Source organism: Triticum urartu, chromosome 4A (assembly GCF_056163025.1).
Source record: "Triticum urartu cultivar PI428250 chromosome 4A, HENAU_Tu73, whole genome shotgun sequence".
Taxonomy (NCBI): Eukaryota; Viridiplantae; Streptophyta; class Magnoliopsida; order Poales; family Poaceae; genus Triticum; species Triticum urartu.
In genome coordinates, this window is record NC_141876.1 from 579120549 (window position 1) to 579137548 (window position 17000).

Here is a 17000-nt window from a genome sequence, read left to right on the forward strand (position 1 = left end):
CTCTAATTTGGACCAACACTCAGAGGAGCACTGGCCCGGGGGGGTGGGGGGTTTAAATAAAGATGACCCTTGAGTCTGCAGAACCCAAGGGAAAGAAAAGGCTAGGTGGCAAATGGTAAAACTAAGGTTGGGCATTGCTGGAGGAGTTTATTCAAGGCGAACTGTCAAGGGGTTCCCATTATAAACCAACCGTGTAAGGAACGCAAAATCCGGGAACATAACGCCGATATGACGGAAACTAGGGCGGCAAGAGTGGAACAAAACACCAGGCATAAGGCCGAGCCTTCCACCCTTTACCAAGTATATAGATGCATTAAATAAATAAGAGATATTGTGATATCCCAACAAATATCCATGTTCCAACAAGGAACAAACTCCAATCTTCACCTGCAACTAACAACGCTATAAGAGGGGCTGAGCAAAGCGGTAACATAGCCAAACAATGGTTTGCTAGGACAAGGTGGGTTAGAGGCTTGTCATAACAATATGGGAGGCATGATAAGCAAGTGGTACGTATCGCAGCATAGGCATAGCAAAAGAGCGAACATCTAGCAAGCAAAGATAGAAGTGATTTCAAGGGTATGGTCATCTTGCCTGAGATCCCGCAAGGAAGAAGGACGGGTCCATGAAGAAGACAAATGGACGTAGTCGAACGAATCCTCACAACGCGACGTTATCAGAACTAACCCGAAGAAGCAACACCGGAAAGAAGCAAACAACATAGTAAACAATCATCACATAACATGGCATGACGCACAATCAAGTATGATGCATGTCCGGTTTAAATATGCATGGCATGGCAAAGGGCACAAACAAAACTACAAGTTAAGTGGAGCTCAATATGCAACGAGTTGCATATTGACGCAACACCACATCTATTATTTAGTTCTCTCTCGTTTAGGTACCCAACAATATTAAATGTTGTTAAACATGGCAAGAGGTGAGGCATAACAAAACTATACCATCCAAACAATTTAAATGGGGCCGGATATAACAAACAACAAACCCGGTAAAACCCCATATGCATTAGTAATTTAAAGCAAACAACAATTTTAAACATTTAAATGTTATTATCATGATGCGAATGACATGTGCAAGTTTTATGCAGTATTTATGGAAACATTGATAAGAGCATATTAAGAAGCATTTGTCATCGTGGCGGAAATGAAAAGGAGTGCCATGGCAACGATGACGAAACGGTGCCACGGCAACGTCCCGGTTTCCGGTAACTCGATTGAGATACCGATGCAAAGGAGAAGTGTGCGAATGCGTGCAAAAGATGGTGGGGCGCTCCCGGATTCCAGGTGTCCCACGAGACGACGGTAACAAGGCAAAAGAGGGGCAACATGCATCGACAATTCGAGCATGGAGCAAGCACGAGCATCTCATACATCACACATGCATTAGTTCATGGGTGGTCGTCTCGACGGTTATACCTTTGAAGCGTGCATTATCGGAGCGGTTCGAGTCGGCGCAGAGGAAGTAGTGGAAGTAGACGTTCTCGGACGTCGAGGGAAGTAGTGGTTCACGCGACGGTAGTCGAAGTAGTCGTCCCATCGTTCATCGGCGATGGTAGTGGTTCACGGCGATGGTAGTCGTTCACGTTCTTAGTCTCACAATTTTCCGTAGATGTTCGGGGTCACGGCGAGGAACTTGACGTCCACGGAGGCTTCGAGGGTCGACGGTTGTGGTACTCGTGACGGTAGTGGAACTTGACGTGGTATGGTCCACCGGTCTTCGTGACGGTAGACGTACATGCTCCGATGGTCGGGGTCGGTAGAGGTACTCACGGCGATAGGGGAAGTAGTGGTACACATCTCGCGTTTGTGCTACATGGATCATCGGCGATGGTAGATGTACACAGCAAAAGTAGTGGTACTATGCGTCAAATGTCGTGGTTCTTGCGACGGTAGTGATTCCCGTATCAATGTAGAGTAGTTGTACTTGACGGTTCCACATGGGTCGTAGAGGTCCACATATTGTAGACGTCCGGGGTCAACATTAGTGAAACTTGGTGCATCCTAGTGCCATCGGCTTCTTGGCGTTCCGAAACGAAGACTGCAAGGGGCCTCGAGGTGGTGGTGGTGCAGCTCTACACCACATAGGAGGAAGATCTTGGGCATGAGGCGTCCATGGTGGCCAGAGCTGAGGTGGATGACGAAGTAACGGTCCCGCGGTTGAAGATGAACGGCGACGACACGGGTAACAGGGGAGGTCAGAGGGCGCGGTGGTGCTGAACTTGACGAATTCCGGCATGGCCGACAGGGGCGCAGCGCAGGAGGGGCGGAGGCCAGCTTGCTGATGAGGCGGACATGCCTCAGCAGGGGCCGGCAGGAGGTGCAGCAGCAAGCACAGCCACAGCTACAGCGAGACAGCGGCGCCATGGTGGGCTCGCGGTGGAGGCAGGGAAAGAGCCGCGCGGGGGAGGAGGAGCTGGTGGCGCTAGAAGAGCAGCAACAGAGCAGCTCACGAGCGGAGGCTGCTGCTCGCCGGAGTTGATGTCCAGCGTGGCGGCAAAGACTTGCGGGCATCCATGGCGGGGCAAGGCAGGGGTGCTCGTTGGAGGAGCTCAGGACGGGGATCGGGAACGAGGAGGAGAATGAATCGGGCGCGGGGCTCTTGCGGTGCCCTTCCCTCGATGCGTGTCTGGCGGCGCCAGGAGGAAGGTGGGGTTCGAGAGGGGGAGGTGAGATGGGATCGAGCCAAGGCTCTCCCTGGCGGCGCGAGGGGAGAGCAGAGGGAGGATGAGATCGGGTAGGATTTGGAGGAGTTAGGTGGGCCGGTGCTGGATGGGCCTATAGGCCGACTGAGCTAATGGGCCGGCTGGGTGGCCGAGGCCAAGGTAGCTGTTGCTGCTGCTTTTCTATTTCTCCAGACAGAAAAACAAAAAGGAAAGAGCAGGAAAAAAAGAGAGGAGCTAGAGAAATATAAAAATATACTCATGATCCTGAAAATGTGCTCTATTTAACAAAATTGGTTTGGATATTTTTAAAGGAAGTAAAAATAATTCAAGTTTGAATTAAATTCAAACTTGAACCATTTTAAACCCTAACCAAAACAATTTCAATAGAGATGAAATTTGACATAGAGGCTAGGTGCATGGTGTTAGAATATTGAGGCAAAGATGAATATTAAAAGAGAAGAGAACGTGACACTTGCCAAAAGAAGGAAGTAGAGGGAAGGAGAAGGTGATGAAGCAAGATTCATGCATGGAACATGCAACAACTTAATATGTATGAAAAACACACAATGCACATGATGACATGATGAAATGCAACATGATGCAATGATGAATGCAAAGAACCAAACAAATCACACGACGAAACCCGGAAAACCTGAAAGGCATCTGAAGCTCCGGTTTTGGGGCGTTACAATGGGTACCCGCGGGTACCCTACCCGAAAACAATGGATATGAGCAATACTTGAAGTGATTTTTTACCCACGGGTAATCGGTACGCATACCCGCATAATATAAGGGTAGGGCATGGGTAAGAAATTGTGCCCATGGGTAACCCAATGGATACCTAGAAAAATTAATAAATGAAAATAACTCCTATAACATGTGGGGTTAACATCCAACTCATATGGTCCAACCCTAAATCTCATATTCCTTAAACAAGTCATAGCTCATAGCCTCATAATCACCTGCTCGCCACTCCTCATACGTCCTATGTGACTCATCAAAAACATGAAATATTGACTCTTCGCTACCAGACTCTTGTCAAATACTTGATCCAGCGATCCCCAATTCTCACCACCGCCTTCCACTACGTCGGCCTTCCACCAACCGCTGCTCATACTCCCCTGATGCCTCCAAGAGGCCACCCACTAGAGGAGGCCACATACGTGCTATACTACTCTACCAGGATCACTTGAATTTTGAACCCATTTCTCTACCTCTTAAGAATTTGAATGCTATATATTGTACCCAATGGATACCCATTGGGTATAGGATACCCGATGGGTATGGGCATGGGTGTCAGTTTATACCCATGGGTATTGAAGTGGGTGGGTATAAAAAGTTTCTATGGGTATGAGTTTGGGTAGAAGGAAGTTGTACCCGCTCATACCCTACCCATTGCCATCCCTACTGGCCGGTTGATGGCTTTGTTAATGGACGCCGATAACTGCCACACGTGTGGGCGTTAAGGAATCTGCCCACATGTTCTGTGTGGTGCCTAAGAGGATCAGCCCACACGTCTGTGTGTGTGGGCAAAACAATTAGCGTCCACACGCCTTTTTTTCCTTCCTGGTCCCTCTTACACGCGTGCGTGTGGACCTCGTACCCCGTGGTCCCACACGCCCCACGTGACACGCGCGCCCCGCAGTTGCCATGGGCCGGACCCTCGTCCATGTTCGTTTAAGTGCAGTTGCCATGTCGCGGAACTACGGTTGCCATGTCGGACAACTACAGCTGCCATGTTTGCTCAACTGCAGTTGCCATCTCAGGTCAAAGTTCCAGATTGCCATTTTTTGGACAACTACAGCTGTTGCCATGTGTGGTCTGGTCTACTACAGTTGTCATGATTTCAGAACTTTAGGAGTTGCCACCTACTAACACTAGAAAGTTGCCATGTAGCGCTACAAAAAAAGGCATGACAAAAAGCATGTTCGGGAAAAAGAGAGAGTTGACTTGTGCTCATAAGCATGCTAGGGCAGTTGCCATTTAAAAAGAAAGAGTTGTCATCTGCTTACGTGCACGCTAGGGCAGTTTGCCATGTACCATGCAAAACATATGACAACTGACATGTTCGGGTAAAAAAAAGAGAGAGTTGTCATCTGCTTGCAATCATACTAGGGTAGTTGCCATGTACATTGCAAAACATACTAGGGCAGTTGCCATGTACACTAACATATGGCAACTGACATGTTCGGGTAAAAAATAGAGAGAGTTGCCATCTGCTTGCAATCATACTAGGGCAGTTGCCATGTACACTGCAAAACGCATGGCAACTGGCAGCTTTGGTGTGGGAGAGGAGGCGGGTGTGTGGGCGAGATGGCAAACACCTACACACCAGCACTTGTGCGTGACTGAAAACTGATGTGTGGGCGAACTGCTAAACGCCCACACACCGGCCCCTCCGTGTGGTAAAACGGATGTGTGGGCGACCTCTCTCACACACCACACACGCGAGTTGTCCTATGTGGCATACAAAATCAGCTAATTCGTGCCAAGATTCGTGCAGAAATTATTGGACGGTGATAGAGGCGTGTGGACGAGTTGGTTAACGCCCACACGTGTGGGCGTTAACATTTTCGTTGTTAATTTAAAGCCGAGCTTTTTTTGAGCCTTCATTTCAAAAAAAATAAACTACAGGCAAGAGGCGATCTCTTGAAATCAAATCAAATGAACCGGGTATTTTATTGACAATTCTTCACAAACGAATACAGAGCAGCACCACAAAAATGCAATGCTAGGTTTAGGGAAAACCCAGCCATAAACAGCTACACACGAACGGCAAGCGACGCCTCAAATTCAGTAAGTGGCCACACAGAAGGAAAGAAACGCTGAAATGAAAAAGCAAACACTTGTGCATGACTCTGTGTCACCGGAGATGTACACCAGCCTAAGCTTCGATGCCATCGTCGCCGACGTTCTCCTTGGAGAGCTCCTCGAGCGACTTGCCCTTGGACTCCGGCACCAGCAGGGAAAAGAGCAGGCCCAGGAAGTTTGTGCCTGCGAGCACGAAGAGCGAGTTGCGCATGCCAATTCCCCGTGAGTAGCCGGTGTCGGGCTTCTTCTGGTCCTGCGATGCATACAGGAACCCGAACGCGCCGATGATCGCGCCCGCCTTACCAGTAGCGGCAGAGATACCGTGGCATGTGGACCGGAGCCTCGCAGGGAAGATCTCAGCTGGCACGATGAAAGTTGTGCTGTTGGGGCCGAAGTTGGCGAAGAAGAAAGTGAGCCCGTAGAGCACGACGAAACCGGTGTGGTGCCCTGGCTTCACCAAGTAGTCGTACGGTATGGCGATTGCTAGCATGAAAATGGTCATCATGGTGAATCCCATGAGCTGGATCCAAAACCTCCCAATGATGTCGATGAAGGCGACGGTGAACCAGTAGCCAGGCACGGTGCCACAGAGCGCGATGAGCGCTTGGGCGCGGGCGATGCGGTACAACTCCTCCAATGCATTCATAGTCTTGGCCGGCGGGATCCACCCGATCTTGGTGAAGATGTCCTTCTGGAACAGGTTCTGGCTGTAGAAGGCCACATCGAGTAGGAACCAAGTGCTTGTGGTCGCTAGCAAGTGCACCCCGTGGCGCTTCATGAACTGTCGGGAGAAGAGGCCCCAGGTATCACCGGTGGCCCGCTCACCCTGGACGTTCTCCTCTAAGATCTCCTTGTTGAGCACCTTGGACATGTCTGATGTGGCTTGCTTCGTGTTGCCGGCGATGAGTGCCGTGTACCGCGCAGTTTCGGGCATCTTCATGCGCCAGTAGTAGGTCAGGGCAGCCGGGATGGTGCCGAACATGACGATGATGCGCCACACATAGTCGGCCTCCGGGCCAATGGATGCCGCGGCGTCGATGTAGAATGGCGGTGCAGGGAATGCATGTCGGAATGCGGACGAGACGATGATCGTGACGATAGTACCAAATAGGATGCCAAACCCCTGCATGGCAAACACGGCGGCGATAAAGGTGCCGCGGGTCTTCTTGTTAGCATACTCCGACATGATGGTGGCGCTGAGAGGATAGTCGCCGCCGACGCCGAAGCCGAGCCAGAAGCGGAAGAAACATAGCGTCCCCATTACGCCCTTGGCCTCGTGTCCAAACGAGAGCCCAGACGCGATGGAGCAGAGGACCATGAGGATGAGCGTGAAGCCGTAGACGCTCTTGCGGCCGAGCTTGTCACCGAGCCAGCCGAAGAAGAGCTGGCCGGCAAGTGTGCCGCATAGGGCCACGCCGTTCACGGCGGCCGACACGTTTGCCGGGAGGTGGCCAGGCTCGTTGAGGGCAGGGTCGGTGTAGTAGATGCGCCCCAGCAGCTTGGTGACGAGGGCGATGCAGAAGAGGTCGTAGGCGTCCGTGAAGAAGCCCATGCCGGCGATCACGACGGCCTTGAAATGGTACAGCTGCGTCTTGGCAACGTCGAGCGCTTTCAACACGTTGAGCTGTTCAGTCGCCATGGCCGCCGGCGATCTCTCAGCTAAACTCTTCCCCCTTCTATCTTTCTTCTCTTGCTCTCTAGCTTGTGTGCTTTGTTAGGTGTTTCTGCTACGTATATATAGGCATAATTCAGGGTGAAGGCATACAGGTAAGGAGATATTGTAGTATGCCAATTCAACATTGCTAGTTGTAAGTATAAAATTGCCTATTACGGCATCGCTTACAAGTACAACGGATTGTACATATCAGGATGGTTCTTACAAAAATATACGCAAGGGTCAAATGTCTTGCCTTGAGAGCTACAGTTATGTACATTTCTATTATTAGAAGGATTGTTAAGAAATGCCAACTTTAGTTTTCAGGTTTGACCTTTGAGTTTCGGTACTATAGAATTGTGTGGAGAAAAATACTGAAACCAGATCATGGTTATGCTGGGAATATACCTGAAAGGAACAAACTGTCCTGACACAAGCAAGCTTTGGGAGAAAAGGTCAAGATCATACGATGATCTGTATCTTATGTTCTCACTACAAGCATGGAGTTAATTTGTCTCTCCTCCGTACCTACATGGTACGGGCGTAAGAAGGTAAGCGCACCGCAGGTTTCAGTAGGCCAAGAGGAAAGCAAGAAAATACAGAATTTCGATGATAAATGGATATGCAGTGCTAGGTCCTCAGACATAGCCACATACGGTCTTTTTAGTATTTCTGAGATAGCTTGTCATACAAATACAATGTTTGAAATTGTTCTTCAACACTTGCTAAACCCAATTTCAGAATTCAGATACGCTTCAGAACAAAATAGAATGCAGCAGCCACATGTTTCAGAACATTTAGAGTCCTGTTTGTAGTAAACAAACAAATAAACATACATATTAAGGGTCTCGTTGGTCCACGTGATACTAAAAATGCATAGCCAAAAATGTAGAATTGTGATGTCATACAATTTTGAATTCTACACGAATAGAGAACATGGGAATCTGAATAGAAATCGCTTGGTTCTAGCACAGGGAAAACATAGAAATTTTCTTGAAGGATTAGGTGGATTGTGTTAAACATGTTTTGTACTTCGTGTTATTTGACTTGAATTCTACATGAACTGCAAACAAGGGATATGTATTAAAAGTTGTTTGGTTGTAAATAGGAAACATGAAGAAATTTACATGAAGGATTAGGTGCATGAAATAGTTGTCACGGAAACAAAGGAAAATAACTTCAGAAATCAGATAACACTCAGTACAAATAGCATGCAGCAGCTATATAAACACTGGTCATCCTAAACATAAAAACTACTAAACAGTTTTTTGTAACAAACTACTCCTAAACATATGCAGATTAAGCAGCAAGCAGACAGGGCAGCATTGAAAGCCATGCTCCGTACTATTTAAATTGTTGACTTGCATCCTCCCACTTAATTTCTTGGTTTCTCTTTGCCAAATTGCAGTCGGTTCGGCAAATCACGGCTCATAATATAGCTGCGGCATTAGATCATCATGAGAGCAGAACCTGATGCAGACAGTACTTAGCTTATTTAAAACCTTCTCGGCGGGAGAAAAATATGTGAAGATCCGAATATGCGGTGGAACCTTGCCAACTTGTCACTAGTTTGTAGTACTAATTTGCAGTATACACGGCCTGCACACGGTGTTGGTCTCCACGATAATGCAGTTATAATTATAAAAGGCGTGCAGCTAAGGCTAAACTAATATAAGAGCGGTATAAGGGTCTCCACTCCTACAATCTTACCATCTTAAGGCTAGCTATAACGGTCTCCACTCCTGTCATCTTACCAGTGGAACTCATGGTGTTGGAGTTTACGTAGTTAAAAATATTTGGACGAAATGCATAAGAGCAGTCATTGATCCAGAGAGAATTTATCAAACTCTTATCTATAACAACATCTCTTATCTACAACAGCTTTAAAATAAGTAAATAGCATGACATCACAACAACCACAAACTTGGCATAATAAATGAAATTGTCAATGACAGCTCAATGAAGAAATTAATAGTGTCAAATAACATAAATAAAGTTTCATCCAGTCAGTGTGATATGCAAACGATCGCTCATACTACTTGATAATTTTCACTAGAAGGAATCTGAACATTTCATTTATTGATTATAGTCATCTGAATAAATATTAGAGAAACGAAAAGACATCTAGCAGGATAAGAATGTTTTGTGTAATATATGACGTTGCACTGCATATATTAGATATCGATCATGTGCATTCATGAACTATTTATAAACGCAGTAGATGTTTGGCTCTCTGGCGGTTACTGGAAGCTCATTTTGTTGTTGTTGAAGTATGATGATCCCATTTAGTAGATACGACGACTGTACATATTTTCTTGCTAAATCATTTTTCTTAATCGTGCTCTAAACAAACATATCATTGTGTTAGATGAAATGTTTATTTGAGCAACCACCCTGTAATAATAGAATTTAAGTAACTTAGGTATCATTCTAAACTCTCCACGATACCTTAAAAATCAATGAACCTGGCTAGCATTTGTTCTAGAATGTAACAGCCATAGCTTATCCATCAGGAAGACAGTTCATTTCCCTCGGTACAATAAAAGCAAAACAACATGCAACATGTGAACCACGACCACAGTTTCCTAATAAGTGTGGTTCCCTGATACCTGATAGTTCCAGAAGCTATTGTTTCAAGAAATTCACTCAAATATGTCACTTTCATTCAACTATCCATATACAGGAGAGGGCTTATGCTTAAGGTCCATAATCTAAGGCTCCATTGTTACTTGTTAGCTGCAAACTCAGATAACGTTACTTCCTGAAAGCAACCGCTCATGACAACGAGATACGGCTCACTGTATGCAATCTATCATCATCACGCTTGACAATTGCATAAGGAATAAGTTGAATTATGCAATCCATGTCAATTATAAATGGGTTGACATTTTTAGTTTATTGTCATTTGACCATACTATCTCCTGTTTTAAGTTAATGTTTCAAGAAAAATTCACTCCAAGAAGGCACTTTCATGCAACTATCCACCAATATACAGGAGAGGACTTATGGCTAAGTTAATGTTTCAAAAAATCCACCTATATGGTATCCTCTTTTTTTTTGAGTAATCACGCTGGTGGTGGGGGGTGGGGGGTGGGGGGGGGGGGTCCCCCACCTGAATATATGTGTCAAAGTATAATGCGGCCAAGGCCGATTATAGTTGTAGCAAAATTACATAGGCATGCAGGCGTGTGAGGAGAGGAACGCACGTCGTGAGAAATCGTGTTCCTTGTCAATAGCCATACACAGTCTATGAGACCACAAATCCAAATCAGAGATCATAATCCCAGAGGCCGGGGTAATCCTCCTTTAACTTTTAAATGGGTTGACATTTTTAGTTCATTGTCATTTTGACCATACTATCCTCTAAGAAAATTGTCTCAATATCTACTACTCCCTCCGTCCCATAATATAAGAGCATTTTTTACACCACACTAGTGTAAAAAACACTCTTATATTATGGGACGGAGGGAGTACTAGCTAAACTAAAACCAAAACAGATCAAACATCTTGCTAGCAAAACTCAAAAAAATATCGGGAGTCTGTTTTTCAAGCTGCTGGTGCCATGTCCTCAAGGGCGTTCCTAAAGATTTGCGAAAGGGAAACTCGTTGATTATGACAAGTGGCATGGGAGCTTTGGAAGCACTGAACGGTTGTGCCTTCAGCGGCGCCACTCCAAATGTTCCGCTGATCCTACAAACATGTGGCGCCATTCCAAATGCAATGTCACTTGAGCTAGAGCTTGCAATGTCAGTTATAGAGTCATTCCTCGCCATTGTGGGGCTATCAACCATATTATCTGACAGAGGCACACCAAAGTAAACCTAAAGGCCTTCTGCCCCAAGCCACACTTGATAGTTAACAAGAGCCGAAGGAGCAGGTGGTGCAGGGGGCGCATGCCATCAACATCATGAATGGCAACACCTTTGGTTACCACAAGCATTGCCATTGCCTGGAACAGCTGGATGTTGAGCAAGCCGATTATTAAGTTGTTGTTCGTACAGTTGTTCAACAGATGATCCAATTATTAAGTTGTTGTACGATCGGTTTTTTACACTACATAAACATGTTTTAAATGGACGATGAGTGCTTTTTAAAAAGTAAAATCATTTATATAATATATGTATTTAGAACATTTTGACATATAAACAGTAATAAAAGAGAAAACAAACATATACGAAGGAACGTACGGATGAAAGAAAAAGCCCAAACAGAACGACCGCCAGTAGGCCGGCCCACAACTGAGGCTGCTTGAGGTGAGCTTTACGGGGAGCAACTAATGAAGGAGGGCTCTTTTGGAAGCCTCCCCAAGGGTCACTTGGGGTAGCCTGAGAGCGTGCCACGTGCTCTCAACCGCTGCCACGTGTCATGCTCTGGGCACTTCATCCGGATTTTTTTTCTACACATGTTTTTGGCTTTTTAGATGGTTTTCTGGATTTTTCAGCTTTTCGGTTTTCATCGGTCTTTCTTAGTTGTTGGACAATAAAATAAAATTAAATTTTTATGTGCGAAGAAACACGTTTTTCTACTTCCCCCGAGAGGCACGGCTGCCCCTCAGAAAACAGGAAAAAGTGTTTTTTTTCTTGCACGAGAGGCACGGTTTTGCTTCCGCGAGAGGTACATATTTGCTTCCGTGAGAGGCATGGCCATGCCTCTCGAAAACAAAAAAATGTTTTTTTCCTTTTGCCTCCACGTGAGGCACCCTCGGAAACGAATAAAAACACGTTTTTCTTCTTTTTTTTCCTTCCGTGAGAGGCACGGCCGTGCCTCTCGGAAACAAAAAAAAATGTGTTTTATTTAGTTTTCATTCCGTGAGAGACACGGGTATACTTCTTATGGAGGTACGGATTTGCTTCCGCGAGAGGCACGACTGTGCCTCTTCTGGAAAGGAAAAAAGACGTGCTTCCGGTTCGGTTTTTTTGTGAGAAAAAATTCATCAAAATCTATCAACATGGGATCTAGTTTTGAAGATCTTTACATGAGGAATCCAACGGTGAAAACGATTCAAGATTTAGATGCACGATTTAAGAGATAAACGTTTTGAATACATCGATCTATGAAAAAAAGGAAAAACTTTCAGGTTGTGACAAGTAGCGCACGCCACTTGTCGTAACATGAGGAGATCGTAGTGACCTGTGCAAAGAGTACTCCTTATTAGTGATTTCAGAGCTTTACGTTTGTCTCGCTGCAGTCAAAACACAAACACTCCTCGTTTCTTCCCTATTCTATGAGTTATAATGGGAAACAAGAAGGCTAGCTTGGCCTGGGCCATACAAGGCGTGTTTGGTTACATTGCCAATCGAGCCTGGCCCGGCGAGCCTGGCTCTAGTGAGCCGGTTTAAGGGGATGTAGGTGTAGGATCGAAAGTATGTCTAGAGGGGGGGGGGATGATTAGACTACTTGACCAAATAAAAATTTAGCCTTTTCCCAATTTTAAGTCTTGGCAGATTTTAGCAATTTAGCACAATTCAAATAATCAACCTACACATGCAATTCTAAGAGTATAGCAGCGGAATGTAAAACAATTGCATATGAAGGTAAATGGAGGAGTTTGGAGGAAGCAAACGCAATGTAGACACGTAGATTTTTGGCGTGGTTCCAATAGGTGGTGCTATCGTACATCCACGTTGATGGAGACTTCAACCCACGAAGGGTAACGGTTGCGCGAGTCCACGGAGGGCTCCACCCACGAAGGGTCCACGAAGAAGCAACCTTGTCTATCCCACCATGGCCATCGCCCACGAAGGACTTGCCTCACTAGGGTAGATCTTCACGAAGTAGGCGATCTCCTTGCCCGTACAAACTCCTTGGTTCAACTTCACAATCTTGACGGAGGCTCCCAAGTGACACCTAACCCATCTAGGAGACACCACTCTCCAAAAGGTAATAGATGGTGTGTTGATGATGAACTCCTTGCTCTTGTGCTTCAAATGATAGTCTCTCCAACACTCAACTCTCTCTCATAGGATTGGATTTGGTAGAAAGATGATTTGAGTGGAAATCAACTTGGGGAAGGCTAGAGATCAAGATTTATATGGTTGGAATGGAATATCTTGACCTCAACACATGTGTAGGTGGTTCTCTCTCAGAAAATGTATGTTGGAAGTGTAGAAATATTCTGATGGCTCTCTCCACAAATCACGTGGTTCACTTGTCCCCTATTGAAAGGGTTGGGCTTCACAAATCAGTGGGTGGAGGGGTATATATATCCTCCAAGTTGACAACTTAGCCCGTTTTCTGAGGTTATAGCCGCCAGTGTTTTCTAGTAGCACCGAGCCAATAGTTGCGGATGACTGGCTACGCAGGATAGGAAGGGAGTTGACCACCGCCGGTTGCACAGATGCAGAGAAGGTGCGTTTTGTCGCACGTCAGTTTGATGGACCAGCAGCCTCATGGTGGGAGAATTACACAACCACTTTTCCCATAGCCAATGTCACTTGGGATCAGTTTCAGCAAGCATTCCGCTCAGCCCATGTCTCAACTGGAGCTATGAGCATGAAGATGTGTGAGTTTCGCAACTTACACCAGGGAAATCATACTATGGCTCAGTACGTAGATGAGTTTAGTAAGCTATCTCGTTATGCCCCTAATGATGTGGCCACAGATGCCGCGAAGCAAGAGAAGTTTATGGAAGGGCTAAATGATGAGATGAGCATGCCGTTGATGGTGGCAACATTCAATAACTACCAGGAGTTGGTAGACAAGGCTCTTATGATTAAAGGGAAGTAGCAGTAGATTGAGAGCCGCAAGAGGAAGTATGGACAAGGAAATTACAATTCTGGAGCTCAGCAGAAGCCTCGTTTCACCCTGAACTCGGGAGGACTTGTCCATAACCATGGATGCCACACCCACAATGGAGGGAGTTCTCACAACCACAATGGCCCAAAAATGGAAACGGGAATGGAGCAGGCAGCAATCAGAACCGCTCTGACCCAACCACACCTGCCAAGAAGGACCTAAGTCACATTACTTGTTTCAAGTGCGGGAAGACTGGACACTATGCCACTGGGTGCCTTGAAGCAAAGAATGGTAATGGCAATGGAAGCGCTGGGAAGAAGCCCAACCCTTTCAATAGGGGACAAGTGAACCACGTGAACGTGGAGGAAGTTGAGGAGCAGCCTGAGGGGTATATATATCCTCCACACAAAATTTAACCGTTACACACAAATCACCAAACTCGGTGGGACCGAATTATAAAACTCGGTCATACCGATTTAGTTCAAAATGTGAACGTTAGGATTTTCGGTGGGACCGACATGTCAACTCGGCGGGACCGATTCCATTAGGGCTAGGGCATAACGTAATCTTGGTGAGACCGATTACACAAACTCGGTGGGACCGATTTTGGTAATAGACAAACAGAGAGTTGGTCAGGCAAACTCGGTGGGACTGATTCGCTCGTCTCGGTTAGACCGAAACGTTACGAAGGGGAAACATAGAGTTTGTATTGCAATCTCGGTGGGACCGATCGCTCATCTCGGTTGGACCGGAACGTTACGAAGGGAAACAAAGAGTTTGCAATCCCATCTCGGTGAGACCGAGATCCCTATCGGTGAGACCGAAGTGACTAGGGTTTCTAGCAGTGGCTATGTCAAGTGAACTCGGTGGCGCCCGATAGAAGATTTCGGTGGGGCCGAGTTTGACTTTTGGCTTGGGACATATGTGGATATGAGAAAGTAGTTGAGGGTTTTTGGAGCATATCACTAAGAATTTTGAGCAAGTAACTCATTAAGCAACACCTCACCCCTTTTAATAGTATTGGCTTTTCCTATGGACTCAATGTGATCTTGGATCACTAAAAGTAAAATGTAGAGTCTTGTGCTTTGATCTTGAGCCAATCTTCTGTCCTTAGCATTTTGAGGGGTCCACTTTCTAATCCATGCCATGCCAATCATTGAGCTTTCCTAAAATATTTATCTTAAAATAGCATTAGCTCAATGAGCTATATGTTGTTAGGAATTACCAAAACCACACAGGGATAGTTTCACTTTCAATCTCCCCCTTTTTGGCAATTGATGACAACATATAGATCAAAGCTTCGACAAATGATCATAAGATTGCAAAACATCGTTGCTTTGAGAAGTATGTGATAAGCAAGAGCTCCCCCCTAAATTTGTGCATTATTTAAGATTTGCTTTTGAATGCAAATGCACAATCGATTAGGTTCATGGGTTACTCTTCCATGTCACATACATCTTGGTGGAGCGCTCAAAATGATAGAAATTAAAACCATGCACTCATCACCAAGCAAATGAATGATCATATATGAGATATAAAAGATAGTATCATCCAACAAGCATTGAGGTAGCAAATGATCAACCACATGATCAAATAAGTATCGCACAAGGACATAAAGTATCTCACACAATAAAAAGTTCAACCAAAAGCAAGACACTCTCTCTCGAAGCCTATGATCTATACATATTCCTCCCCCTTTGGCAACAAGTTACCAAAAAGTTTGAAAATGCATAGTGCTATGCGTCTCTCAGGCTTGGTCTTTGGGAGGTGGTGTAGAGAGAACTCCAAGGACGAAGGCATCAGTCGATGTAGTTGGAGCTGGTGGAGTGGGTGTTGGAGGTGGCACTGGAGCTGTAGCTGCTGGTGCTGACACTGTAGCTCTAGCATCTGAAACTGGCACTACAGCAGACCTCAGACCTCGTGGCACACGCTGAAAAGCATAAGTAGTTGCCTTTCCTCTCCTCTCTTCTGCTTCCTCCTGAAGCTGCTCAACTACAGTCTGTATCTCAGTTACCTTCAGATCAAGATCATAGAATTTTGTCTCAACAATCCTCTCCAGGCTCTCCCGATTCCGAGTCAGGGTGGCCAAGCCCTTCTCAATCCTCAGTGTAGCTTGAATCAGATAGCCTAATTGATCTTGCTTGCTCTTCAGGAAAACTTGAGATTCTTCTTCAACACTTGGCATCTTGGCAGCTTTCTCAGCCTTTGCCTTGGCTCTCTTCTCCTGTACTTGAGCTGATGATGGTTCCTCCTCATTCATCACTACTGTGTTGTCTTCAAATTCAGGCTGTAAGGATAGATGCTTCTTGTCCAGCAAATAAGTTCCTGTGCCCATCTTGAAGTTGATGAGCTCTTGAATGTGTGGAGCATACCCATAGCTTCTCTTTTGATCAGCAGCTGTCCTCTTGATTGTCTCTACAATCAAGCTCATAACCTTGAACTTCTGAGGGACATCAAAGATTTGCAGCATGTTGATGGAGTGTCCTCTGATCATCTTGTGATATCCTGACTTGGGTAGCAGAGTGTGCCTTAAGATCCAGTTGATGGTAGGCAGACCAGACAACAAGAAATGTACAGATCCAAGCTTGTGTGTCTCCAAAGCTTTATCAGGGATCTCTTTATACATGTTAGCCATGGAGTTGTGGTCTTTCTTCTTGGTGGCATACACATCCAAGTCATCTTCATGTTCTTTGGGGGCATTGATTAGCTTGGCCCACTCCTCAACTGTGGACTGGTATCTGGTATCTGGTACCCTCAGACATCCATACTATCCTTCCATCTAGATAGAAGTGGGCAGTGGAGTAAAACTGCATGATCAGCTCATCATTCCATTTGGTGAGCTTCTGTCCAACAAATTCATCTACTCCACATGCCTTGAAGCTGTCATATACTCCTGGGAAGTGATCTTCATTCTCCTAGATGTATTCTCAATCCACCCATTTCATGTCACATACAATGGGATTCTTGTCAAGCAAAATTGTCTCATAGAAGTCTTGTTGTTCCTTTGTATGAAACCTATAATCAACTGCAGGCCTCCTCCTAACAGCATAGGGATCAGACTGTCTCCACAATCTCAGTCCAGCATCCTTCCTGATGTGCATGTCCTCAACGACTAGA

General features: G+C 45.7%; 1 protein-coding gene across 1 annotated transcript; it reads right to left on the reverse strand.

Annotated features, from left to right (window-relative positions):
* Positions 1-5332: 5332 nt before the first annotated feature.
* Positions 5333-7211, reverse strand: LOC125554272 (inorganic phosphate transporter 1-2-like). The gene has a single exon (XM_048717847.2). The coding sequence runs from the start codon at positions 7131-7133 to the stop codon at positions 5568-5570; it is 1566 nt and encodes a 521-aa protein (XP_048573804.1). The 5' UTR covers positions 7134-7211; the 3' UTR covers positions 5333-5567.
* Between the last annotated feature and the right edge of the window lie 9789 nt (positions 7212-17000).

Bases quoted from the DNA above. Each gene is read 5' to 3' on its own strand.
- LOC125554272 (XM_048717847.2), bottom strand. From the start codon at position 7,133: ATGGCGACTGAACAGCTCAACGTGTTGAAAGCGCTCGACGTTGCCAAG.